The 24,258-nt window shown below is 30.6% G+C and overlaps 2 protein-coding genes across 2 annotated transcripts; one reads left to right on the forward strand and one right to left on the reverse strand.

Moving 5' to 3' along the window:
- Positions 1-4,595: 4,595 nt before the first annotated feature.
- LOC122611283 (ubiquitin domain-containing protein DSK2b-like) lies at positions 4,596-8,718 on the reverse strand. Its single transcript, XM_043784282.1, has 8 exons — positions 8,325-8,718; positions 7,068-7,817; positions 6,210-6,385; positions 6,008-6,121; positions 5,868-5,923; positions 5,754-5,782; positions 5,583-5,672; positions 4,596-5,029 (listed from the first exon to the last, which is right to left on the reverse strand). Exons 1-8 carry the CDS (start codon positions 8,563-8,565, stop codon positions 4,881-4,883), a joined length of 1,605 nt encoding a protein of 534 aa, XP_043640217.1. The 5' UTR covers positions 8,566-8,718; the 3' UTR covers positions 4,596-4,880.
- Positions 8,719-17,993: 9,275 nt separating this feature from the next.
- On the forward strand, positions 17,994-20,365 carry LOC122580171 (probable flavin-containing monooxygenase 1). Its single transcript, XM_043752443.1, has 5 exons — positions 17,994-18,449; positions 18,706-18,943; positions 19,054-19,229; positions 19,387-19,742; positions 19,828-20,365. The coding sequence occupies exons 1-5, from the start codon at positions 18,018-18,020 to the stop codon at positions 20,162-20,164; spliced, it is 1,539 nt and encodes a 512-aa protein (XP_043608378.1). The 5' UTR covers positions 17,994-18,017; the 3' UTR covers positions 20,165-20,365.
- The last annotated feature ends 3,893 nt before the right edge of the window (positions 20,366-24,258 follow it).

The following is a 24,258-nucleotide window of genomic DNA, read 5'->3' on the forward strand; positions in this document are numbered from 1 at the left end:
ACAAGAACATGATAAATGTAATTGATGTTTCTAGACTAAACTTGACTGTTAATCATCCAAATGGAACCTCTGCAAAAATAACTAAAATTGGTGATTTAAATGTTACTGAACATATAACATTATTTGATGTTCTTGTAGTTCCAGAATATAATGTAAACTTGTTCTCTGTGCATAAGGCTAATAGAGATAGCAAATTGTTTGTTGGATTTACTGAGTATGCATGTTATATTCGGGATTTGAGAACGATGAGAAGTTTGGGGACTGGTAGAGTTCATGGAGGTTTATATTTGTTAAATACTAGTAGGATTTATGCAAATAATATGTTTGAATTCTGTGACTAGCTGTCATGTGTCTGCTGAAATGTGGCATTCTAGATTAGGACACCCTTCACATAAAGTACTTGATGTGTTAAAAGATAAACTTGATATTACTATGGTTGATCAAAATGCTCTTTGTGATACTTGTCATAAAGCTAAACAAACTAGAGAACCATTTCCTTTAAGTGATCATAAAACAAATAATGTAGGTGAACTAATTCACCTTGATGTGTGGGGACCTTGAAGAAAACCTAGTAAAGAAGGATTTAAATATTTCTTGACTGTGGTAGATGATTATTCCAGAGCTGTTTGGGTTTATATGCTAAAATCAAAAACTGAAGTGTTTGAAAATGTGTCAAGTTTTATTAGAATGATCAATACTCAGTTTGGAAAAACTGTTAAAGTAATTAGATATGATAATGGAACTGAATTTGTTAATTTAAATATGGATAACATGTTTAAACACTTTGGTATTGTGCATCAGACTTCTTGTGCTTATACACCCCAACAGAATGGGGTGGCTGAAAGAAAACACAGACACTTATTGAATGTGGCCAGAGCTCTTTTGTTTCAGGGAGGGATTCCTTTATATATGTGGTCTGAGTGTGTTTATACTGCTGTTTATCTGATAAATAGAACACCATCTTCTGTATAAAAAGGGAAAACCCCATATGAACTTGCTTTTGGTTTTGAACCTTATTTGAATCACTTAAGAATATTTGGTTGTTTGTGTTATGCTACTATCTTAAATAATGAAGATAAGTTTTCTAAGAGAGCTGAAAAATGTGTCTTGTTAGGTTATTCAAATTCAAAGAAAGGGTATAAACTTTATAGTCTGGAAAGCAAAACTGTTTTATATAGTAGAGATGTTAAATTTTATGAAAACATTTTTCCCTTCAAAATGGGAACTAACAGTTTTGCTAATAAACAAATTATTACATTCTTTGACAGGATAAATGAAAGGGTTGGATCCACTGGACCCAATGATGATAATTTTTTAAATACTGAAAGTGATGGCAGAGCAACCTTTGACATTGGTAGTACTTCTGAATCTGCCAATGACAATGGAGGCACAACAACACTGGATAAAAACATCAATGAGATGTTGCAAGGTGGGAATGATAATGATATTCCTGAGGGTATTCATTTTAATGATTCTGGTATCATTAATGAAGAAAATCCAGTGGAAACACCCATTCTTAGAAGGTCTAATAAAACTGGTAATTTACCAAAAAATTTAAATGACTATGTTCTTGATGGTAAAGTGAAATATGGTATTGACAGAGTGGTAAATTATTCTAATTTAAGTTCAAATGTGTTTAATTTCTTGTCTAGTATAAATAAAAACCTTGAACCAACCATTTATAATCAAGCTGCCAAAGATCCTAAATGGGTTAAGGCAATGAATCTTGAAATGGAAGCTTTATATAGGAACAATACTTGGACCTTGACTAATCTTCCTAAAGGAAGAGAACCCATTGGTTGTAAATGGGTATATAAGATTAAATATAAGTCATCAGGTGAAATTGAAAGGTATAAAGCTAAATTAGTAGCTAAAGGGTATAACCAAAAGGAAGGTATTGACTATGAAGAAACTTTTTCTCCAGTTGTTAAAATGGTTACTGTTAAGATGTTTTATTAATGTGGTAATTCAAAATGGTTGGACTTCGTATCAGTTAGACATTAATAATGCATTCTTATATGGTGATTTGTATGAAGAAGTATATATGTCTTTACCCCTTGGATATTTTTCTAAAGATGATCAAAGAGTTTGTAAACTTAATAAATCCCTTTATGGGCTTAAACAAGCACCAAGGCAATGGAACCATAAGTTGACCAAAGCCTTGATTGAGTATGGGTTTATTCAAAGTAAAAGTGATTACTCACTATTTACTAAAACTGGTAATAACTTGTTTGTTGCAGTTCTTGTTTATGTTGATGACATTGTCATTACTGGAAATGACAAATCTGAAGTAGAAAAGGTTAAAGATTTCTTAAGAACAAAGTTTCTTATTAAAGATTTTGGTATTCTTAAATATTTTTTGGGAATTGAAGTTATTAATACTTCACAAGGAATATGTTTGACTCAAAGAAAGTATTGTATGGATCTTTTATTTGAGTATGGTATGCTTGGGTCTAAATCTATGAAAACTCCTATGGACATGAACCTGATTATCTCTGATAGAAATGATGATTCTAATCCATTCATTGATAATATAACCTTGTATCAAAAAATTATTGGTAAGTTGATTTACCTTACTATTACTAGACCTGACATAAGCTACTCAATTCAATGCTTAAGTCAATATATGCATGCTCCAAAGGCTTCACATTTGAAGCTTGCTTTTAGAATTTTGAGATACTTGAAGAAAAATCCAGGTAAAGGAATTCATATTGTGAAAGGTCAGTCTTTCTCCTTAACTGCTTTTGTGGATTCTGACTGGGGAAATGTGTTACTTCCAGGAGGTCAGTTACAGGTTTCTGTATTTTTTTAAATGATTCTCTTATTTCCTGGAAAAGTAAAAAGCAAAACACAATATCTAGGTCCTCTTCTGAGGCTGAATATAGGGCTATGGCTACTGTGACTTGTGAATTAGTATGGATTCTTAATGTGTTAATTGATTTGAAGGTAGAAAACTTGTTACCAGTTACTTTGTAATGTGACAATAAATCTGCAGTTTTAATTGCTAATAACCCTGTTCTTCATGAAAGAACAAAACACATTGAAATTGATATTCATATTGTTAGGGAAAAAGTGTCTTCTGGATTGCTTAACCTTGTTAAGATTGATACTAATGATCAAACAGCTAACATTTTCACAAAAAGTCTTTATGTAAGACAACATGATTTTTTGTTAAGTAAAATGAACATGATAGACTTGTTTTCTACCTAAAGTTTATATTAAGGGAGGGTGTTAAAACTATCTAATATAAACTTTGGGTTATATTTGAATATGTTAATAACTTCAGGGTTAAGATATTGTGCAGGGTTGTTATTTTTATCTACAGCAGGACTGATCTTGTACAAAGGGAAAGAGGAGGGAGGAAAGCTGCAAGCTGTCATAGTCCTAGAGTATAAATACTATCATCCACCCTTTTTAGGGTTTCAAGATCGATCTTCCAGTTTTACATATTTTCGTATATATAATTTTTCTGCAAATATTCTAGTGATAATTGATTGTATTCTTGGATTGATTTATCTTGATCAATCCTTTATTTGATCATCTTGATCATATTCTCAATTGTAATAATCGAACTTTATAAGTCGGATAATCTAGCCGATTGATTATTTCTAATCAAATTATAAAACAACATATTAATAATAAATTGTTGTTTGATTGATCTTCAAGTTCGTTCACTGCTGCTGCTGCAAGTTTGGCGTCTTCGATTCGCAAAGGCGTATAAATTTCCCTTTGTTACTTTTTTTACTTTCTTCTGGTCCACCAAATTTAACCGGGACATCTGTAACTCTTTTGTTAAATGTACTATTTTGACAAGCCATTTTTCACCGTTAAATTGTTTCGTGTATAATATAATAATTGATGTAGTAAAAAAGTATATAGATAGATTGAGCTTTATATATTATATAAATAAATATACTTATGGTCAAAGTTAAAGAAGAAAAATTTAGCAAGTCAAATTTGTACCTTTAAATTGAGACTGAGGGAACAATAAATTTGATCGTTTTAATGTTTTGTTTTAGTGTGCGTTTTGATTGAATAAATTATATTATTTTCTTAGACGCAAATTTAAACTAATTATTTGATTATTAACTTGATTATCTGTGTTTTCATTGAGATAAAAACACTTTTGAAAAAACATGTTAGGACAGGATTTTCCAAAATGCAAAACCGCATAATTTATTTACAAACACACCTCGTAAATGTGAAAGAGAAGTGCCGCGCCATTGTGACCTAAACATTGTGACGTGAGGTAAACGGACTTAGTTATCTCTGTTCAGATTATGTAGGAATGATAAGCCAATTTTTGTCTTAGATATAATGGTCTATGTTCAAAAAAAGATACTCCGTATAATGGTCTAACCGAGTTTTTTCTTTATTACATGTGGCTTTTACCTATCCCAAAATATTTGCCTAGCAACGTAATTCAGAAGCTTTTGTAGGAAAACATGATTCCAACTTATACGTCTTTTTATTATTTTATAGTTGTTTTTTCCATCAAACAAATTTTCAGTGAATTAGGTTATTACTAGATTCACATAGCTTACATTTGAATTTATACACCAAGATATAAACTTTATCTATAAGGATACACATACTAAGCCGCATGTCAATTTTATAGATGCATACATGAGTAATCTTTATAGGAACATCAGAAAACATCAATGAACTATCAAATCGGATTGTACAGCAAACAACAAAAAGGTTTGCAAAAGGAGGCCGGTTTCAACAGTGCAACACAAGCATTCTTTCTAGTTCATATGTCCATTATTCACACTGTGCACCAACCCCCTTCGAAAGAAAATTCACAAGCCTCCCTTTGTCTACAAAGAATACTTTAATACTGACTCATATTAGAAGCTTGGCTGTCTTTTAACACCACATCACTGACCAAAGTTTCCCAAGAGTCTCTCGACAGCAGCATGAACATTTCCAGAAGTAGCACGTAGCGCCCTAATATTCTCTTGCGTATCAAAGAACCCCATCTCTTGAAGTTGTGATAGTTGAGTCGCATAAAGTTCTTCTGGTGGCACTACATGCATAAAAGATTATAAACAATGATCATTGTATTGAATATGTTGTGATACATGGTGGTTTCGTTACAGAACTTGACTTGACACATAGTTTTTTTTAAAAAAGGTTCGTGGTGGTGGACTGAAAGATAGTGTAACACTGCCTCAACTATAGGGAAACAATTTTAACTCATTTCTTTATAAACACAAATTTGGTTATCCCCACCTAATCCAGCAGGTAAAAAACTAGCTTCAAAAAAACATCCTTAAATCAATTTGTTGAAAAAAAATAGATTATCAACGGAGATCACATATATGCCGCTGCTAGTGCCATTCACATAAAAACATATATGCTACTAGTAGCATATTTGTTGAGTGATGGAAAGAAAAAAACATAATATCATACTTGACGTACTAACTATTCACATATAAGTTCAATATTTGAACAGAAGTGATTAAAGTCAACCAAACCCTTGGCATGTACCAAAAAAACCATTATGCAACCCACAACCAATTGGCCCCCTCTTAAATCAATCACAGAATTGTCATGTTTAGTCTTAAGTAAACAATTACCATCAGGCACATTTGGAACAGTCAATCCTGCACCTCCAAGCCCACCAAACATATTCATCAACATGTCCAGCCCCATATTGTTAGGTGTTCCTGTATATTATAAACTTAAAATCATACTAACATGGAATGATACTGGGACGGTGAAAAATATCAACTATAGAACGTTTGTACCTGTAGCAGCACCAGTCTGGGTAGGATCCCTGAAAAACAAAAAGAATGGTTAAATACACAGAATCACGACTTAACTAAATTTAAGGATCTAGCAAGATATGAATTTCCACTTACAAAGTTGATTGTTGCTGGTTAAGCTGAGGTAGAAGCTGCTGTAAAGACATCATTTGCTGTAGAGAACTAATTAGAATTGGTTCAAGGTTATAACAAAACTACGTAAAAGTGACACAAAATCCGCTTTGCAAGTTGTGTACCTGCATCATCTGAGGTGAAGTTAACTGGCGTAGTACTTCTGGATTTTGCATCATTTCTCTTAACTGAGGGTTAGAATCGAACATGCTGCGTAGTTGAGGGTTTTGGCCAATAACCTACAGTTTCCGTATTAACGAAAACATTTTAGAAAATGCAAGAGACCAGGTATAATATATGAAGCATAGTCTCACCAATACAGCATACCTGTTCCATATACTGGGGGTTTGAAAGCAAGCTTTGCATCATCTGAGAAACAGCCGGGTTTTGCATTAGCTGACTCATGTCCGGCATTCCAGAAGGGCGGTCTAACCCTGGTAAACCAAGACCACCTAACCCAGATACATTTGGCGCTCTTGTACCAGCGTTTGCCTGGACACCACCTATTAATTTCAGCATGCAAAATTCAGCACACAATAAGGCTTGCTATAGGTAAAACAAATTAGGCTCTCTTTGATTAAAAGAAATGGAATGACGGAAGAAAGTAACATACAAAGTACAGGAATGAGTCATTACATTACACTCCAACATCATCTTTGGTTGACTTACATGAGCAGAATGGTCTTTCAGATACAGTGTTTGGTATGCTTTAATACACAATCAATTGAATTTAATTGTTAAAAATTAAAATGTTGCTTGATTTATTCAACTTCAGATAAAAATTGTGGGATTTTACTAATTCTTCGTATCACAATTTCAATCTAAGAAAATAAAAAACAAACTAAACGACCATGAAACTGTTGAACAATTACTTTTTTGGTTATGTTCGAAAAGTAAATATATGATTAAAATTAAGGATTATAAATATTGTAGGGTTTAGTGTTATTGAAAGTTAAGGGCAAATTCAAGTTACATTGTGACTTCTATTTACATTCGATGATGGAGCGGGAAAGAAGAAAAATGGACAGTTTATGCCCGTGGAATGAAAGCAACATGGAAGAATTCACATTCCTCGAAGTCCCGGTCATTCCATTCCTTCAAACAAAGCAAATAACTACTTTCACTCAGACAATGAGCATTCCACTCCGTCACAGAATCATACCAAACAATGCATTAAATCAATACCAGTAGTACCACCCCAAGGGTTGGGAAGTGGGTTTGAATTAGGAGCTGCAGATCCTGGAGTTGTTTCTGCGCCTGTTGCAGCAGGAGTTTGAGTAGCAGCACCCTGGTTCCCAAGTAAAGCTGCAAATGGGTTAGAAGCTGGATCATTAGCAGCACCTCCACCCGTTGTCGTGGCATTCAAAAAGGGTTCTTGAACATTCTCATACATGCGTCTAAGCATGTTAAAACCCTCAGGAGAAGATTCAATATTGCTCATTGCTCGGTCAGTGTTTCTCATCATCTCACGCATAAGCTCAGGATTCCGGGCTGCTTCTAGTGTCTGCCTAAGGATGGCAGGGTCATTGAGAATATGAGCCAGTTCAGGGTTACGGTCAATGATATCACGCATCTGAGGATTGCTCATAATCATGCTACGCATGATTTCAGGGTTATTCAGTATACTTTGAATTGCTGGTGTGTTCATCATATCTCTCATCATATTTGGATTCTGAGTTAGCTGCTGCTGGACTTGTTCAAATTCAGGAAGTCCAGCCCCAAATAAGTTCGGTCCACCAGCACCCCCAAGTCCACCCAAACCAAGTCCAGGAAATAAGGGTGCACCAGCTGCAGCACCTCCCAACCCGAGACCTTCATTAGCACCCGCACCTTGAGAACCAACCGGGGGAGTATTAGCAGTCCCAGCAGGTGCACTTGTAGCTGGTGCTGGAGCAGAACCGCGCACCATATGAATTGTGTGATCTGCCTGCAAACCTACAAAACAATCCCAATTATAAAATAACCAAAGAAATCTGCAAAAACATTAAGCATAAACTGATAAACACACATAGTTCTTTTACTTTAAAACTCAATCTTTTTCGCATAAACAAGTTCAGATCAAATCCATAAGTAGTACTATAACTGCACCATTACTCGTAACAAATTCTGAGCTAGAATTAACTAGCTAAATCTAGGAAAATAAAAAATCAACTAATTTGTACGTTTACGCACTTATAAAGCAATGTTCGTATTCTTGAAGTAATATCATCAAGTTTCACAAACAGCAAAATACTATTAGTCAATCATTATATATTTTTATTATCTTCTTGGATCAATACTACTAAATATTCACGCAATTACTAATAAACTAGATCAAGCATGTTATTATTATTACCTTTCCGATGCATAAATCTACAAACAGAATGTATATAAAAAAAAAGAAAATTAATTTATTTAATATAAATAAATATTATCATAGATATAAACAGAATGTATATATACCATAACTGTCTAAGGTTTGATCATCTTTCAAAATCCTTCCTTTATAAATCAATCGTTGTTGATTGGCCGGAACATCGCATTTTTGAGCCAACAGATCTTTGAAATCGACGACGGTTGATCGGAGCGATGCACGGACGGCGAACTTATTGCCGTTAGAGCATCGGATATTGAGATTGATCTCTGTATTATTATCGCCACCGTCAACGGTGGTGGTTTGAGTTGACTCACCTTCTACACCCATTATTATTAATAATTATTTTGTGAAAACCCTAGTTTATTAATTTTAATAGATAGATAGATAGATAGATAGATACAGAAGCAACTGTATACACGAATTTTAGATTAAAAACAAACCGAAAGAGGATTGGAGATGATGCTGTTATTATTATTATTGTCGAATTGGAAGATCCTTTTTTTTATTATTTAATAAATTACAATATAATGGAAAAAGATAAAGAAAAAAAGGTCAAAGTTTGCGAACGCATACGCATATGCCGTATCCCGTATACCAGATTTGGATCATAAAAAGATATATTGTTATTAATTTAAAAAGATATTTAAATCATAAAAAGATATAATATTAATTTTCAAAAATAAAAGATATAATTTTATATATTAATTTAAAAAGATATTTAAATCATAAAAAGATATAATATTAATTTTCAAAAATAAAAGATATAATTTTATATATTAATTTAAAAAGATATTTAAATCATAAAAAGATATAATATTAATTTTCAAAAATAAAAGATATCTCTAATAGAGGATAGATTAAGGCTAATGTGGCAATCTTGTGTAATTAACATCTAGGATTTTTTCCAATTTGACATTCTCTTAGTATTTTCACACTAATTGATATACTAATACTATTATTTATTTAGATTGGGGTTCTATTTATATATTTTATCTTTATTTTTTAGAGATACACCAAGATCCTATCCAATTATTTATAAATCGACTATTAATTTCTTATTTAAATATTATAACTTATTAGATGGACCATTATCAAATCCTACTAAATAGAGATCGACCATCTATGTTTCTTTTCAAATGATATAAAGCTAAATTTAATCACATGTTTATTAAGTTAATTTGAAGAAACAAAAGTTATGATTGAACAACGGAAGTTTGATCAATTGTCTTTTAATATATATTAAGATTTATCAACTAAGAATGTTATGTAAAATTAAATGAGATAAGTTTATATACATATATTGCATTTCAATTGATATGTAAATAACGACTACTTATTTAACAATATGACAAATAAACAAAAATCATATTTGTTATCAAAATAAAAATACTTATAAACTTTCTCATATTCTCCCTTAGTTATATATAAAAAGAGTCATAAAATTGTAAAACCTTTTCCTTTAAATTAATTAGTATGATTTAGCTTAATGTGAATGTTAAAACAACTTTTTTTTCTTTTAAGTTATGTATACGACTATATATGACATTAAAAAAATATTTACTAACTATTTTATATAAAATTAATACATTTCAGTTATTAAGAGTATTAAATAAATCATATATTATCTACTTATTATAATATTACCGAATTTACTATGATATTAACGTCCAACAGACGGATTTAATCTAGTAATTTTATATATATTAATTTAAAAAGATAAAATCATAAAAAGGAGAAATAATTTGATATAATAATTTAAAACCAATGAATATGTAAATATCTATCAATATATATAACAATGTCTTAAATTAATTAATTCCTAAACAAATAAGAACCCTTAGATGAAATTCCATCTTTGATTTATAAACATTAGATCAAATTTAATTATTTTATTTTTATTAATTGATAATATTAATACTTATATTTTACATCATTTGTCAAAATATACTCTTATTAATTATTAAAACATACCATTATAGTATGTACGTATTGCACTTTATATAATTAGTAAAATGTCAATAGATCTAGAATATATAATAAACTTATATTATGAAATTTCCAAAATTCACATTGGTTGTTTACAGAAAACTTGATTTAAAAAAAATATATATGTAAAATTGAACATATTATATCGGCTAAGCAAATTAATATCTACATAAAGAGGAAACATATTATGAGAAAGCTATTTTATAGTCTTAAAAAATAATTTAAAAAACCTTATGTTAACGAATAGAAAAGTTCTAGCTTTAGGGGTATCTTCAAAATCTACTATGTGTCCCCGGATGTGATTTTGTCTTAAGGATTTGGGTTTAAGTTTTGAGTTTCTCATCTCAAGGTATCTTTCATGAAGAGAGGGTTGGAGGTCCAACAAATCGTTGGTTAAAATTGTTTACAGCACGTCTGAATCAAAACTAACTTTATAAAAAAGTTAGTAGTGCTCACTATCTACTTTTATTTATTACTATTATAATATCTTTTATTTATTTTTTAAAAGGACACATTTTTTAATTAACTAATGAAAATACAAAAGTGATCATGCGAGTAAAGTTCATATTCTTAAACATGTTAAAATAAGTAACAGGATTTAAGGGTGTAAAAAATGAATCGGAAAACCGAAAAACCGGTCCGAACGGTGTGATCCGAAAAAAAATGAAACCCGAAAAAATCAAAAACCGAAAAAACGATGTATAACAGTTCCGTTACGGTTTAATATTTATTACCCTACAGTTGACCGAACAAAACCGAATTTTGATATGTCTACACATAATCATATATATGTATATTTATTTATTTACTTATAAAACAAAATATTAATGTACTTAAGTGACTATTATACATAGAAAAACTAAATTATTACAAATGTAAATTGACTATTATAATTGAAATTTTAAATGTTATATTAGCATTACTTAGTAAATGTTTAACAAAAAATCGAACCGAGATTAACCGGTTTTTTCGGATAACTAAAATTAACGGTTCAAAATTTCTAAATAACCGAACCCGGTCCAAAAAACGGTTTGAATTTTCTAGCTAATGGAACCAAACTGTTTATAACCTAACAGGATTGAAACAAGAATATAAGATTGAAAATGAAGTTAAACAAATAAAGATGATGATATCTATTTATTAATAGTTAAGTTGACTCAACATTCCCCAAGTTCATCCAAGGATTGAACGTTTGATTTTAATTTCAAAAGGCAAGGGAATCTACAAAATGAAAGTTTAAACATATTTTGATTCATTATATACCAAAAAAATCATCCTTAAAAGAATAAAGATCGTTGGATACATAATGTAGTTTAAGATTTATAATTGGGTATTTGATTTTATATAAATAAGAAGATAATATGTTTGTTAAAATTTCATTTAAATCACATGGTAGATCGATATGAACCCTTTGATCCCGTGTGCCGAATTGGCACCTACGAAACCTCAATGCTGAGTTTTTTTGCATCGATGATTAGCTACCATTATCAGTCTTATTCATGGCAAAAATTGAACATGCATCTCTTAAGATAACAGACTCTCAATGATGTCATGGTGGCCAACTCACCTAAATGAGTTGGTTTGAATTTTAATCATTATAGTAAATAAAGTTTGTCTATTTATATTTACTTTTATATCGTCATTATAAAAATATATAACAACCATAAAACCAACTACACTACAGAGCAATTTTGAATATTACCATCTTCACCAGTATTAGATCTATTTAACATTACATTGTCATTATACAAAAATTTATATATTTTACTAGCCATTTTTGATGCAAATAAAATTTTAAATAACAATACAATTGTATTTTAACATATCTTATTTATAATTAATAATTGTGTTATTCTTAAAACTTATTATATTTGCAACTTGCCGAAGGTCTTTCACTTCTTTCCTTTTAATAAAATAAAATTTTGGCGGTCAAAAATTTTTTTTTTATTATATTTATCTCACGTATTTATATTGTTTCGTGTAATATGCGGGAAAATATAATTTACTTTTATATATACAAAAATACGATTTTCTTAGATAGTTATTAACCAATTGAAATGTTTTATTTCACTCAATCAACATTTACAAATGTTGTTGATCCTATCAAATTGAAAAACTTATTACTCGACGCTTTTAATAAGTTATTTATTAAATGTTTTTCTTAATAAATATAGATGTTGAAATTTAGGGTCTCTTATAAGATTATATATATTATGAACTTTCAAATCTTGATTATTGTATTGTTAGATTTTAATTTCCTAAATATTTTAGTTTTTTAAGTTTGTTACATAAACCTAATATTTGTTTCAAATATTATTAATATTACTAACAAAATTCAACCATGATTTTCAGAAAAATACTTTGAAAAATTCTAAAAAATTAACTATAAGTACATAATTTGAAACTCTAAATATATTGATGTAAAATTAATTTTAAAAATTTCAAAAGGTTAAGTATAAACACAAAAAGTAAACTTTCAAAATGTGAGCTATTGACAAGGTCTTAAACCTTAGGGAAATCCATCAGGGTATAAATCACACTTCCGACATTTGTAGGAGTAGATAATTAAGAGGGTTTTCGAGATTACTGGGTTTCATCCCAAATATGTGTGGTTCAAATGCTAACTACTTTTGTTTTGTTAAATTTCTTTATGTGTGTATTTATATAAACATTAAACTACGTGAAAAATGTAAAAAATGAGTAATATAGTTACACTAATTAAAAAAAAGTCAAATTCATATAGAGCTCTTATTTATATTCTGCTAAACAAATCTGTTTATATTGGATTTTAAACTATCACTTGTTACAATAATTTAAAGTGTTCTAATTGTTTATAGAAACATAAAATCATGAAATTTTATGGTTTTTTTCTATATAAAGACATACTTTAACTTTGATCGTAAATGCGATAGTTTTCAATGAAAATTTGTTTATATGCATATTAATTCATAGATACTAATTAATTTACATTTTTGGCATCATGATACTAATTAATCTATTTTCAACATCTTTCATTTATGTTTGTCAATGTATGAATTGTGAAACTTGTCACTAATTAAATATGTTATCTCGCGTATTACGCGGGACAATAATCTAGTATATATATATATACGAGAGAAGATACTCGTGCGTTGCGGCGGTGAGATGATAGGGTGATAGGTCATAGAGTGTGATAGCCAAATGTCTTAGCCGTACCGGCTCCGCCATCATTTTAAAATTCGTCAAAAGTATATCGAATGACATCACCAATGAATGAGCATTAAATTTTAAGAACACCCATAAAATTTTTATAATTTATCGATGTACACGCTTTTTGATACTAAAGATTTTCACTGAATTAGAGGAATAAAATGATTTATGGAATAGAGATAAACAAATAAGTAGTTGAGATTTGAGGAAAGATTAAAAAAAGAAAGTTGAAAGTTGTAGAGCATTGATGTATGGTATATCATGCATTATCATATGTACATTTTTGAAATTTAATGTTGAAACCTTTAATTTATGGAAAAGAGAGAGAAAAATGAATGGTTGAAATTTAAGGTGAGAAAAGAAAATGAAAGTTGAAAGTTGAAAATTATGATGCATTGTTGTATGGTATATCATGCATTATCATGTGTACATTGTTGAAATTGAAAGTTGAAACCTTATTTGCTTTATAATATAGTATATATAGGGGAAAGATAATATATATATATATATATATATACATATAGTGGAAAGATAATTAGAGTACAAGCAATCCAAGAAGTACAAGGGGGTCAATTATGGCCGTCCGATCAAGGGCTTAGATCAAGCCATCATCTCTTTTTTCCTCCTTCTCCGGCTGTTGTGTCATCTCCTTCTTTTCCAACGAGACTGCCTTATATTCTCTTTTTTCATATATATATATATATAGCTTTTAGTTAATACAAAACAAGTATTAAGTAAAATAAAAAAAAACAATAGTTTTTTTTTTACTGAAAATCACCGTACATCATGCAAATCATTGTGCATCAGTTGGTTTGTGAATCTCCGTGCATCAATTTAACTATGATCTAAGGGTCAATATCATATCTTATTTGTTTTATTTTAATACTTATTTTACTTTATATTGCTATTTTGTATATAAACATAAACATTTACAAAAAATATGAACAAAAATAGAAAATAAGTTAATAATTTTTCTTTTACAAATTAAATATTATTTTATCATTTGATAAATAATCTATATTCCGTTATAAAACAACCCCCCCTCTTCTTAATTTTAAGAACCTGAAATGACACATTTACCGTCCATCTTAATAACATCATTATTTCTATTTTATAGACTGTGACTAAAATGCCCTTAAAAAAATTCAACACCTATTTTTTCCTCACGCAGAAACACATAACAAAAACCCTAACTCAAAGATCGTTCCCCCCTTCATATCCCACACAACAATTCATCACATCTCCGACCGCAACGAAATTACTTTTACGTTAATTACCACACCATATCGTCGCCGTTACTATCGCTGCATTGCGTGGGCACCAATCTAGTTAAAATTAATTGATAACTCCCATCAATACTTAAAATAAAATAATTAAAACATTTTTGTTTTTACCATTTTTTCCAATTTAAAAAATGAAAAGAACGAAAATCATCTACCCTTTCTCGTTTTCGTTCTTTTGTCTATAAAAAACGTCATTCCAAGCATTTTTTTTTCTTTCTATTCTCTCAATCTCTCCTAATGTTATATATAGTGAAAAATTATTTTAAGAACATCTAAAAAGGCAAGAACTTTTAATAACTTTTTAAATCAAGCTTAATCCTTAATTATTATTTACATGATAATTGTTTTTTGATTGTTTTTTAATTATTTAGATGAAATTTTAGATTTTACAGTTATGTAGAAACATGGATTATCATCCATTATGCAATTTTTGGAAACATGAATTTTATGATCACATGTGCACGAATACGTTATGATCACATGTATGCAGGTCGATCATATGTATGCAAGTTTTTTTTGTAAAATAATATTTTCATGAGATTGATGATGATCAAATGTATATAGATGGTTATATGAACATTGTTAAGCAATTATATAACCATTTGAACATGTATAAACAATTATATAGTGAATAATTTGAATTTAAAAAGGGTTTTTAAAGGTTTTGGGTTCTTAAAATAACCTTACCCTATATATATATATATATGAAGCCCATTATATAAAACAATCCATAAAGGCCCAGAAGTATTAATCCAATTGGTGGATTTACAGTTAATTTTTTGGCTTTGAGATTGTGGGTAAAAACGTATAATCATATAATTATTCAATCGCTGTCAATGGGATTGTTTGTTGCATTATGTTTGATTGTATACGCTCTATTAGTTGGATGCGATGGATCAAGAGCATTTGAGTTATTTCACCTCCATTTTGAGATGAAGAAATGATATTAGTATCATGATATTTTATTAATCTATCACACTACATTGTATAAGGGCGGATGTAATATAGGATTAACGGGGGTAATGCCCCCTATTGGCTGTCCATAATACATATTTTGGGTATGTAAAACTATGTTACAAAAGCCCAAATACTACTAAATGCCCTCAGCCCAAAATTTAAATGCCCCAACTTAAGCACTAATTTGGAAAAATGGATTGTCAGATAACAATCAAAGTCCGTTTAAAAAGAAGATAACAATTCAAAATTGAAAATAATAATTAATTACAACTCCAAAAGTTTGTATTATTATTATTTATATTCAAATAGACTTAAATAATAACAATACAAATATCCCAACGTTTTATACCAATAAAGTAAGTAAAAATACTAACATAACTTATAATTTATAAACCATAATTAACAAGAAATAGCTTATCAGTTGCAATTATGTATTGAAAATTAATTTATTAGTTGTTTTATTTGTTTGTTGCAATTTGTCAATTATGCATTTTATATTTGTTTGATATTGGTGAAGAATTTTGAAGGAGAAATAATCCTAATACGTATAGGATCTTAAGGTGTAATTTAATGAAGTTTACTATTTTCGGCATCAAACGTTACCACTTTTTTTTTTGCCCCCGTTTACACAAATTCATGGATCCGCCTCTGATTGTACAAGACTACAAGTTGATGATGCATGAATATGATAGATTAATAAGAACTTATGGTACTAATATCATCACCCTTTAAGATGGGGTGTCGTTATGTCGAGTGGACTGCTTCATATTGCTCATCTCTCTTAGCAAATACCAATACAAATAAATGATAGTGTCAGTCAATGAGTCGAATTATTAGTGTTTGGGTTCGGTTAAGTCGGGTTCGGCAACAATTATTTTGAGCTCGACTCAAGTTCAATAACATTGGTATATCGAAGATTGTTTGCAAGTCAAGTTATGATATTCTATTCAGCTCATTTGTAAACTCGTTTTACTATTTTGAGTCGAGCTAGTCAAACCAAGTTTATTGAGTCCAGCGAGCGACCATACCTTTTCATACTTATGTATATTCAAATTAAGATATGTATGCAAGGATTTGAACTCACAATCATTTGTTATAAATGTACAAAGTTGTAATCAGAAATACTAGACCAATTGATAGGTTTATCCGTTTATTTATTTCAAATGAACAGTTTAATCATGATATTTTTTTCTTCTTGCTTTTTAACGGCAATTTCTCTTTGTATTTATTAACTAAAGTTTGAATCTATTTTGAGAAATTCAAGATACTTTGGCGATCTTACTTGGATGTTAGACTTGCTACAATAGAGACATCGAATCCATCATGTCCACTTGTCTTGCCCATCTCCTTTAGATGTCAAACTAATTCAAAAAAGATGTCAAAATCCCATCATGTCTACTTGTCTATACGAGTATACCCATCCCCCAATTACTTGATTTATATTACTCCGTATTATTGTTGAAGAGTTGATCTATATGATAAAAAATCTTATCTTTTAAAGAAGTCTAAGATTTAATCACTAACATTAATATATTTTAAGATTAATAGATTAATGATGGTAGTCTAAAGATATGCCGTTGAAAAATACTGTATATAAAAATGGGTTTTGTTAGTGACAGCTCTTAGGGTTGTCAGTAAAAACTAATTGGGTGCATTAAAATTTGTACTTTGCTGTTAGAAAAATCAGATGACGGTTTTTAATATATAATGTACAAGTTTTTAAACATGTAATATGCTGTTAGTGACAGCCCGAAGTCATTATCATTTTCCTATAAAAATTAAGAAAAGTAATAAGCACAACTGTTTGACACATGCAAAATCCATTTATGCTTAAATAATGTATGGATGTAGATATGAAATCTTTTTAACCATTAAAAATTGTCTACCCATCCTCTAAACTTGACTGATTTTAAACCTTTTTAAAATCCAATGTCAATACTCGTTTGACACATGTAATATTAGTTTTTTTAAAAAATAAAGTAATTATTAATGTCGTTTTTTACGAGCTTTGGGTCCCAAATATCGTCTTGGACGGTGTACGAGAGAGGTTGAAATGTAGACAGTCTTACCCTACCAAAGATAGAGATGCTGCTTCCAGATTCTACTAAAGGTAGAAAAGGACTTACAGCCTGACTGGACATGAGGATCGAACTCATAATCTTTGTATCCAGAGACAAGAGCTTAAACCACCAAACCACATGTAATATTAGTTTATGCCTAAATATTTTCTGTTCGAATATTTATACTCACAGCTCATCATTATAATCTCTTTTAACAATTAGTATAAATAGCGAAGTTGACATCTGAAAGATTGCACATACCAATTAATACCCCATTGAAATTAAGAAATATAATACATTAGTAATGGAAAGAAAACAAGTGGCGATCGTGGGTGCCGGAATCAGTGGCCTGCTTGCTTGTAAATATTGTCTTTCCAAAGGATTCAATCCCATTGTTTTCGATTTAGAATCCGAGATTGGTGGTGTTTGGTCTAAAACCATCAAAACCACAAGGCTTCAAGCACCCAAAGGTTTGTACCAGTTTTCTGACTTCCCATGGCCCGATTCTGTCACGGACCACTTCCCTACCCAACAACAAATGCTAGATTACTTTCGGTCTTATGCCAACCACTTCCATCTCATGCCACATATTAAACTGAATTCACGGGTTACGGGAATCAGCTATGACGGGCCAACGTCCGAGACATGGTCGTTATGGAATGGCATTGCCGAAACATGCCCTCCTAAAGGGAAATGGAATGTTACCGTGGAGGATACTCGAACCACCCTAACCCGGGTATGTATGGATAAAAGGATATGTCATTTCCTTAAGTTTATAAAAGAAAATGCTAAATGCAGTCCCATGAATGAATACACTTAGCGTTTATGAAAAAAAATAAAATTACACTATTTTATGTACCAACACTACTACTTAAGTAGTAAAGCCTAAAATAAATCTACATACATATACGTAGTTATCATGTTTTTCTTTGGTTTTATACAATTAATTGATGAGATTTATTTATTAGAATTACATATTTCATCACCTGCAGGTTTACAATGTGGACTTTGTGATTCTGTGTTTGGGAAGATTCAAAGACGCACCAAACATGCCAGAATTCCCTGCTGGAAAAGGTCCAGAAGTTTTCCAAGGCAAAGCGATACACTCCATGAAATACGCAACCATGGATCACGACGAAGCTGCAGAATTCGTCAAAGGGAAGAAGGTCGTTGTGGTGGGGTTTGGAAAAACAGGTCTTGATATTTCTAGGGAGTGCGCGTCGGTCAATGGTAATTATTAGTTGCATCTGGTCATATATTGCCACATAATATTGATAATTAACCTTAATTCTCATGTAATGTAATGGTATCCAACTAAGCTTGCAACCTTAAATATTTAGGCCCGGAACTTCCTACGACAATATTGTATAGGCGTGATCACTGGAAGCTACCGGACTGGGCTCCATGGGGATACCCCATGACGTATTTCTATTTTAACCGCTTCTCTCAGCTTTTGGTTCATAAGCCCGGTGAAGGTTTTCTGCTCAGTCTCCTTGCCACGTTACTTTCACCTTTAGTAAGTCTTTCATATATATGGTCTATATATGTAACAGATATGGACAACTTTTATTTTTCTATATGTTGGTTTTATAATTATAGATTTTCTTCATTACCAAAACACATGGTAACTGACTCTGTGTGTTTAATCGATCACTACTAAATGTAATTCGTAGCGTTGGGGAGTCTCGAAGCTTGTTGAAAGCTATGTGAAAAAGAAGCTTCCTCTTGCTAAGTATGACATGGTGCCACAACATAGTCTCTCAAAAGACATGCGCTCGTGTTTGATCCTGTATATGCCGGATCCAGACAACTTTTTTGATACTGTTGAAAAAGGAAGCATCAAGTTGAGGAAATCTCAGAGTTATAGTTTTTATGAAAAAGGGATTTTGACCGATGAGACAACACAGATAGAAGCAGATATTGTTATTTTTGCTACCGGATTCAGAGGTGAAGAAAAGCTCAAAAATGTTTTTGAATCGTCAAAATTTGGTCAATTCATTGCGGGCTCACCACGAGTCCCTCTTTACCGGTAATTAACAGACATATCGAGTGGAAGATTAACAGAGACTTTATGTATATGATTGATTACTAAGTAACTATTGTGTGATCTGCAGGGAATGCATTCATCCAGAAATACCACAGCTTGCGGTTATTGGGTTTTCTGAAAGTCTTTCAAATCTTTACATATCGGAAATGAGGGCTAAATGGGTAGCAGCCCTTCTCGAAGGAGCGTTCAAGTTACCAAGTGTTGACGAGATGGAAAGAGATATCGAGAGATGGGATGAGTATATGAAACAATCAAGTGAAGAATATCATTACCGCTCATCAGTTGGCACTTTAGAGATTTGGTACAATGACCAGTTGTGCAAAGATATGGGCATGAAACCTATGAGGAAAAGTGGAATGTTGGCTAACCTTTTCGAACCTCATGGTCCCATGGACTATGCCTAAAATTGAACCCGGTTGAAAGACATTTCATCTTCAATCTCTTAACCAGTAGGCTTCATTTAGAGGCTATACATTACTAAGGTTTATGGATTCATTATTTCAAGCTAGGGTCGGCTTGTTGCCGGCTTACCTTCCATTTCTATGTAAAATTTCCATCTCACTTTAATTGTCCAAATTTGAATTGTCATGTCTCTTGTCTTGTATTTTGACCGTAAATATTTTCGTTTATTTTTTTATAACACTTGTTATAAAATCTATGAATGGATTGATTTTTAAATATATACTTTTCTTTGATATAAATTTCATCAACTAATATAAAACACAAATAAACATATTTACCTTCAAAGTTTAAAGAAAAAACTTGAAAATCAAAATATAACATTTAAAGTGGGACGGAGAGAATATATCTATGGTCAAATCTATCTACACTTAAAAAAGAAAAATAAAAAATAGCAGTTCCTAAACCATGTCGCCAAACCTACTAGTATAAATGCTTCTATATCCTCTCCCTTGATTGAAACTCAAATAGTTATCATGTCTTGATTCATTTGTTCTTGTTCTTTTCGGTATAATGCAAGTCCCTTTCGTGTGAGCATAATATGATGATGATGATGATGATGATGATGATGATGATGATGATGATGATGATGAAGAAGAAGAAGAAGAAGAAGAAGAAGAAGAAGTAATGAATAAAGTAATGAATAATGTTGATTTTGGCTGAACTTTTTGACTTAATACATGCACCATATATCTATGATCTATCTATCTACATTGCTTCATAGTAAGGATCGATTAATTCAAAACCAATGCCACTGTGTCAAAAAGATATTTTGTTTACAAGAGTTTCCGTACACGAAGAGAAATCACTTGCGAAAAGATGAACTTTAAAATTATACATAAAATAAAAATTTATATATACTTATTAGCGTTTGAAGTTGAATTAGTCCATAAAAATTGAATATTTTTACTCAAAATATCTAATTGATGGAACCTATTTACTTTTTGGCAATTAAAAGGATTTACTTTTAACTTTATTTATAATAAAGGTAACATTGTTAATTTTTACTCGTTTAGATTTTTTTTTATACAACAACTAGATTATATCCCGCGTAATTCACGGATAAACATATATAACTAATCAAGTACTAATATTTTAAGATATCTTATTGACAAATTGTAAATAAATAGTGTTGAAAAACAGTAATGTTATATTTGTTCACATATGATTAAATGAGTTTAAGTTGATTTAGAAAAAGAGTTGCATTATGTAGATATTAAAAAAAGAAAGAGATTAGCGACCAGTTTATCCATATATCGAATCTTTATATTATATTTGTATCATTTTGTTAATTTAACAAATACAAATAAAAAAAGTTGAAATTTGGTGATGTTGTCATTCTTATAACTTTTTATTTTTTGATTATTATAGACACTATATATAAATCAGATATATGTTTTATTTAAATATCATAAGATATTAACCGATGTAAAGTTAAGTACTTATAATTATAGCTGATATTTAATTATTATGTTACTAATATTAATATCTGTGCATGTTGCACTGTCGACTTATAATTATGTGTATTTATATTCCATTTTATTTATAACAAACATCAAAAATCTATTTGATGCATAGGGAATTAAGTGCAAGTTAAAACATTTTTAAACAATAGTTATAGTAAGTTTGCTACCATATCGATCTATACACTTATGTTTAGGCAATAAAATGCAATGTATATACATTTAAAACCTAAAAGTAGTGATTCGAAATTGATGAAAAAATTAATCTTCTTAAAAGTATATGTAGGCATTAGAATTGGAAGAGTCATGTCGGTATAAATATATTATTAATCCAAATAATGGAGTATTGGATATAATGATAATGAAAAGAAAGTAAAAGTTGGAGTTAACACGGATAAGGAAATGATGAGTGTTTATTTAGGGATATATATTCTTTTAACTATTATTTATAAGGAATATCTATACCTTTTATACCTACTTTATAAAGAAAATAACCTTTTTTTTATTTTTAAAAATGTTGAACGTTACACCATGCAATATTACAAAAATACCTTTTTATTAAATCGCCATCTTCTTCACTCTCTAATTTAAATCTCCACTATTTTAATTACATCACCACTCTCTTAACTCTTAAAATAACTACATTGTATATCAACCACATTAACTTCAATAGTCTACACTACTCGTCGTCACCACCACATGTCGCTGCCGTCACCCGTCACCACCGCATTGCGCGGGCAACATGCTAGTAGTAATCTATATTTGTTAGTTACGAATATATAGTAATTTATGTTTTTAATGAATATTTTAAAAGGTTTTTTTAATATGTATGACATAAATGACACTTGTCGCTTTAATATAGTGTTACATGTCGTTTAATGAAGACTACAATCATGTTTTAGTTTATTGGTAGATATGATAAAAACATATATAAAGTCATAACTTAAAAACAACTAAAAATATCAAAAAAGTGAATTTTAAAAATAATATAAAGTTTATGAATTAGTTTTCATAATTATATCATCAAATTAATTGTTTATTATAATTATAAAATGTAGAAACTTACTTTCCATTATTAATGACCATATTTAAATTTATTAAATTAAAATTTAATCTAAAAAAGTTATAAAAAGTATAAGACATCATCATTATGATCTAATAGTTCTAAATAAAAGTTAATATAACATTTGCAAAATTTGACTCGTTTGACTTGTACTTTAACGCGATTAAATGTGACTAAATGTAATTTCATTTCAAGATTTGGTGAAACCTTATTTACTTTGACCCGATGACCTAAACGTGCAAATTGACTTTCAAATTTAGTTAGTTGAAATAATTTAACACCTCTTTGACGATTTTGTGACGTTTGACGTATTAGTTGAGAGCTTGGACCGTGCTAGTCGATTTTATAACACAAGACGACTTTTAACATAGCTAGTAATGTAATCTGGTCGACCCAAGAACCACCTAAATTGACCCAACGCTATCTAAACCCCCTATCTCACCCATCCACTCCCTCATCCACACATTCACTCTCACTTACTCTTTTCTCTCCATCTCTTCCCCTATTGAATGCAAGACCAAATCTTCCTCTCTCTGAAGTTCTTGATCATTTTGATAGGATCTATACAAAAATCATTATCGTTATCATCAATTAATCATCATATCAAGAGTTGGAGTTCCAAAGTGCAAGAAATCTCCATATATAGCTACCTTTCGGATTTGGTCATTTGGAGGAAGATTTGGTAAGTTAATTCTATCTCAAATTTATCAATTCACGCTTGTAAACATGTTTCTAGTCATATTCAAGTGTTCTTGGTCTAATTACGAGTCAAAACCGAACTTGGGTCTAGCTAGGGTTTCGAATTAGGGTTTGTGTGATCTCAAGATATTTGAGTTATAGATTTGGTGTTTGTATCGAATTTAAGATATGGGTTATTTTCATTTATGTCAAGTTATGCTTGTTTAAGCTTCAAAATGAGTTTTGGAACCTCAAAAGTCGAATTGCAAGTCAAAAATGAAGTTTGGGTAGTGTTTAGGTCTTGTTTGGTCTTGTTGGTTGGTTGAACCGGATTTGGTTCCTTACGCCGTGAAAGTCGAAATTCAAGAAATCGTGTGAGGCAGTGAGTTTTCTAACACTGTGAGGTGAGACTCTCGCGCCGTGATGGGTTTGTACATGTCGCGTCGCGATACTGGATCCTCACGCCGCGAGTCTGTTCTGTTTTCACGTCACTTTTCAAAACTACATGCCTTAGTTGCAACATGTGTGTCAATCTCATGTATAGAAACTCTTGAACTAAGTGTACATAAATTAACATGCAAAATCGCTATAAGTGAGCCAATGTTATCTTGTGCTTGAATATGATGAAATTTTATGAAGATCAAGATAGTAAGTGGCGTAGTGCAATGATTGCCACTTTGACCATGTGTGCGATTGTGCTTAAATGATTAAATTTCATGTGGCTATGTCTAGAGCAAGTTCTTATACATGAACATGTGTACATTCCCTATGCTTATGTGTGAAAACTATATGTGGTGCATACCTAGATAACTCAAAGAAATTTAAACAATATGTT

This window comes from Erigeron canadensis, chromosome 8 (assembly GCF_010389155.1).
Source record: "Erigeron canadensis isolate Cc75 chromosome 8, C_canadensis_v1, whole genome shotgun sequence".
NCBI classification, from domain to species: Eukaryota; Viridiplantae; Streptophyta; class Magnoliopsida; order Asterales; family Asteraceae; genus Erigeron; species Erigeron canadensis.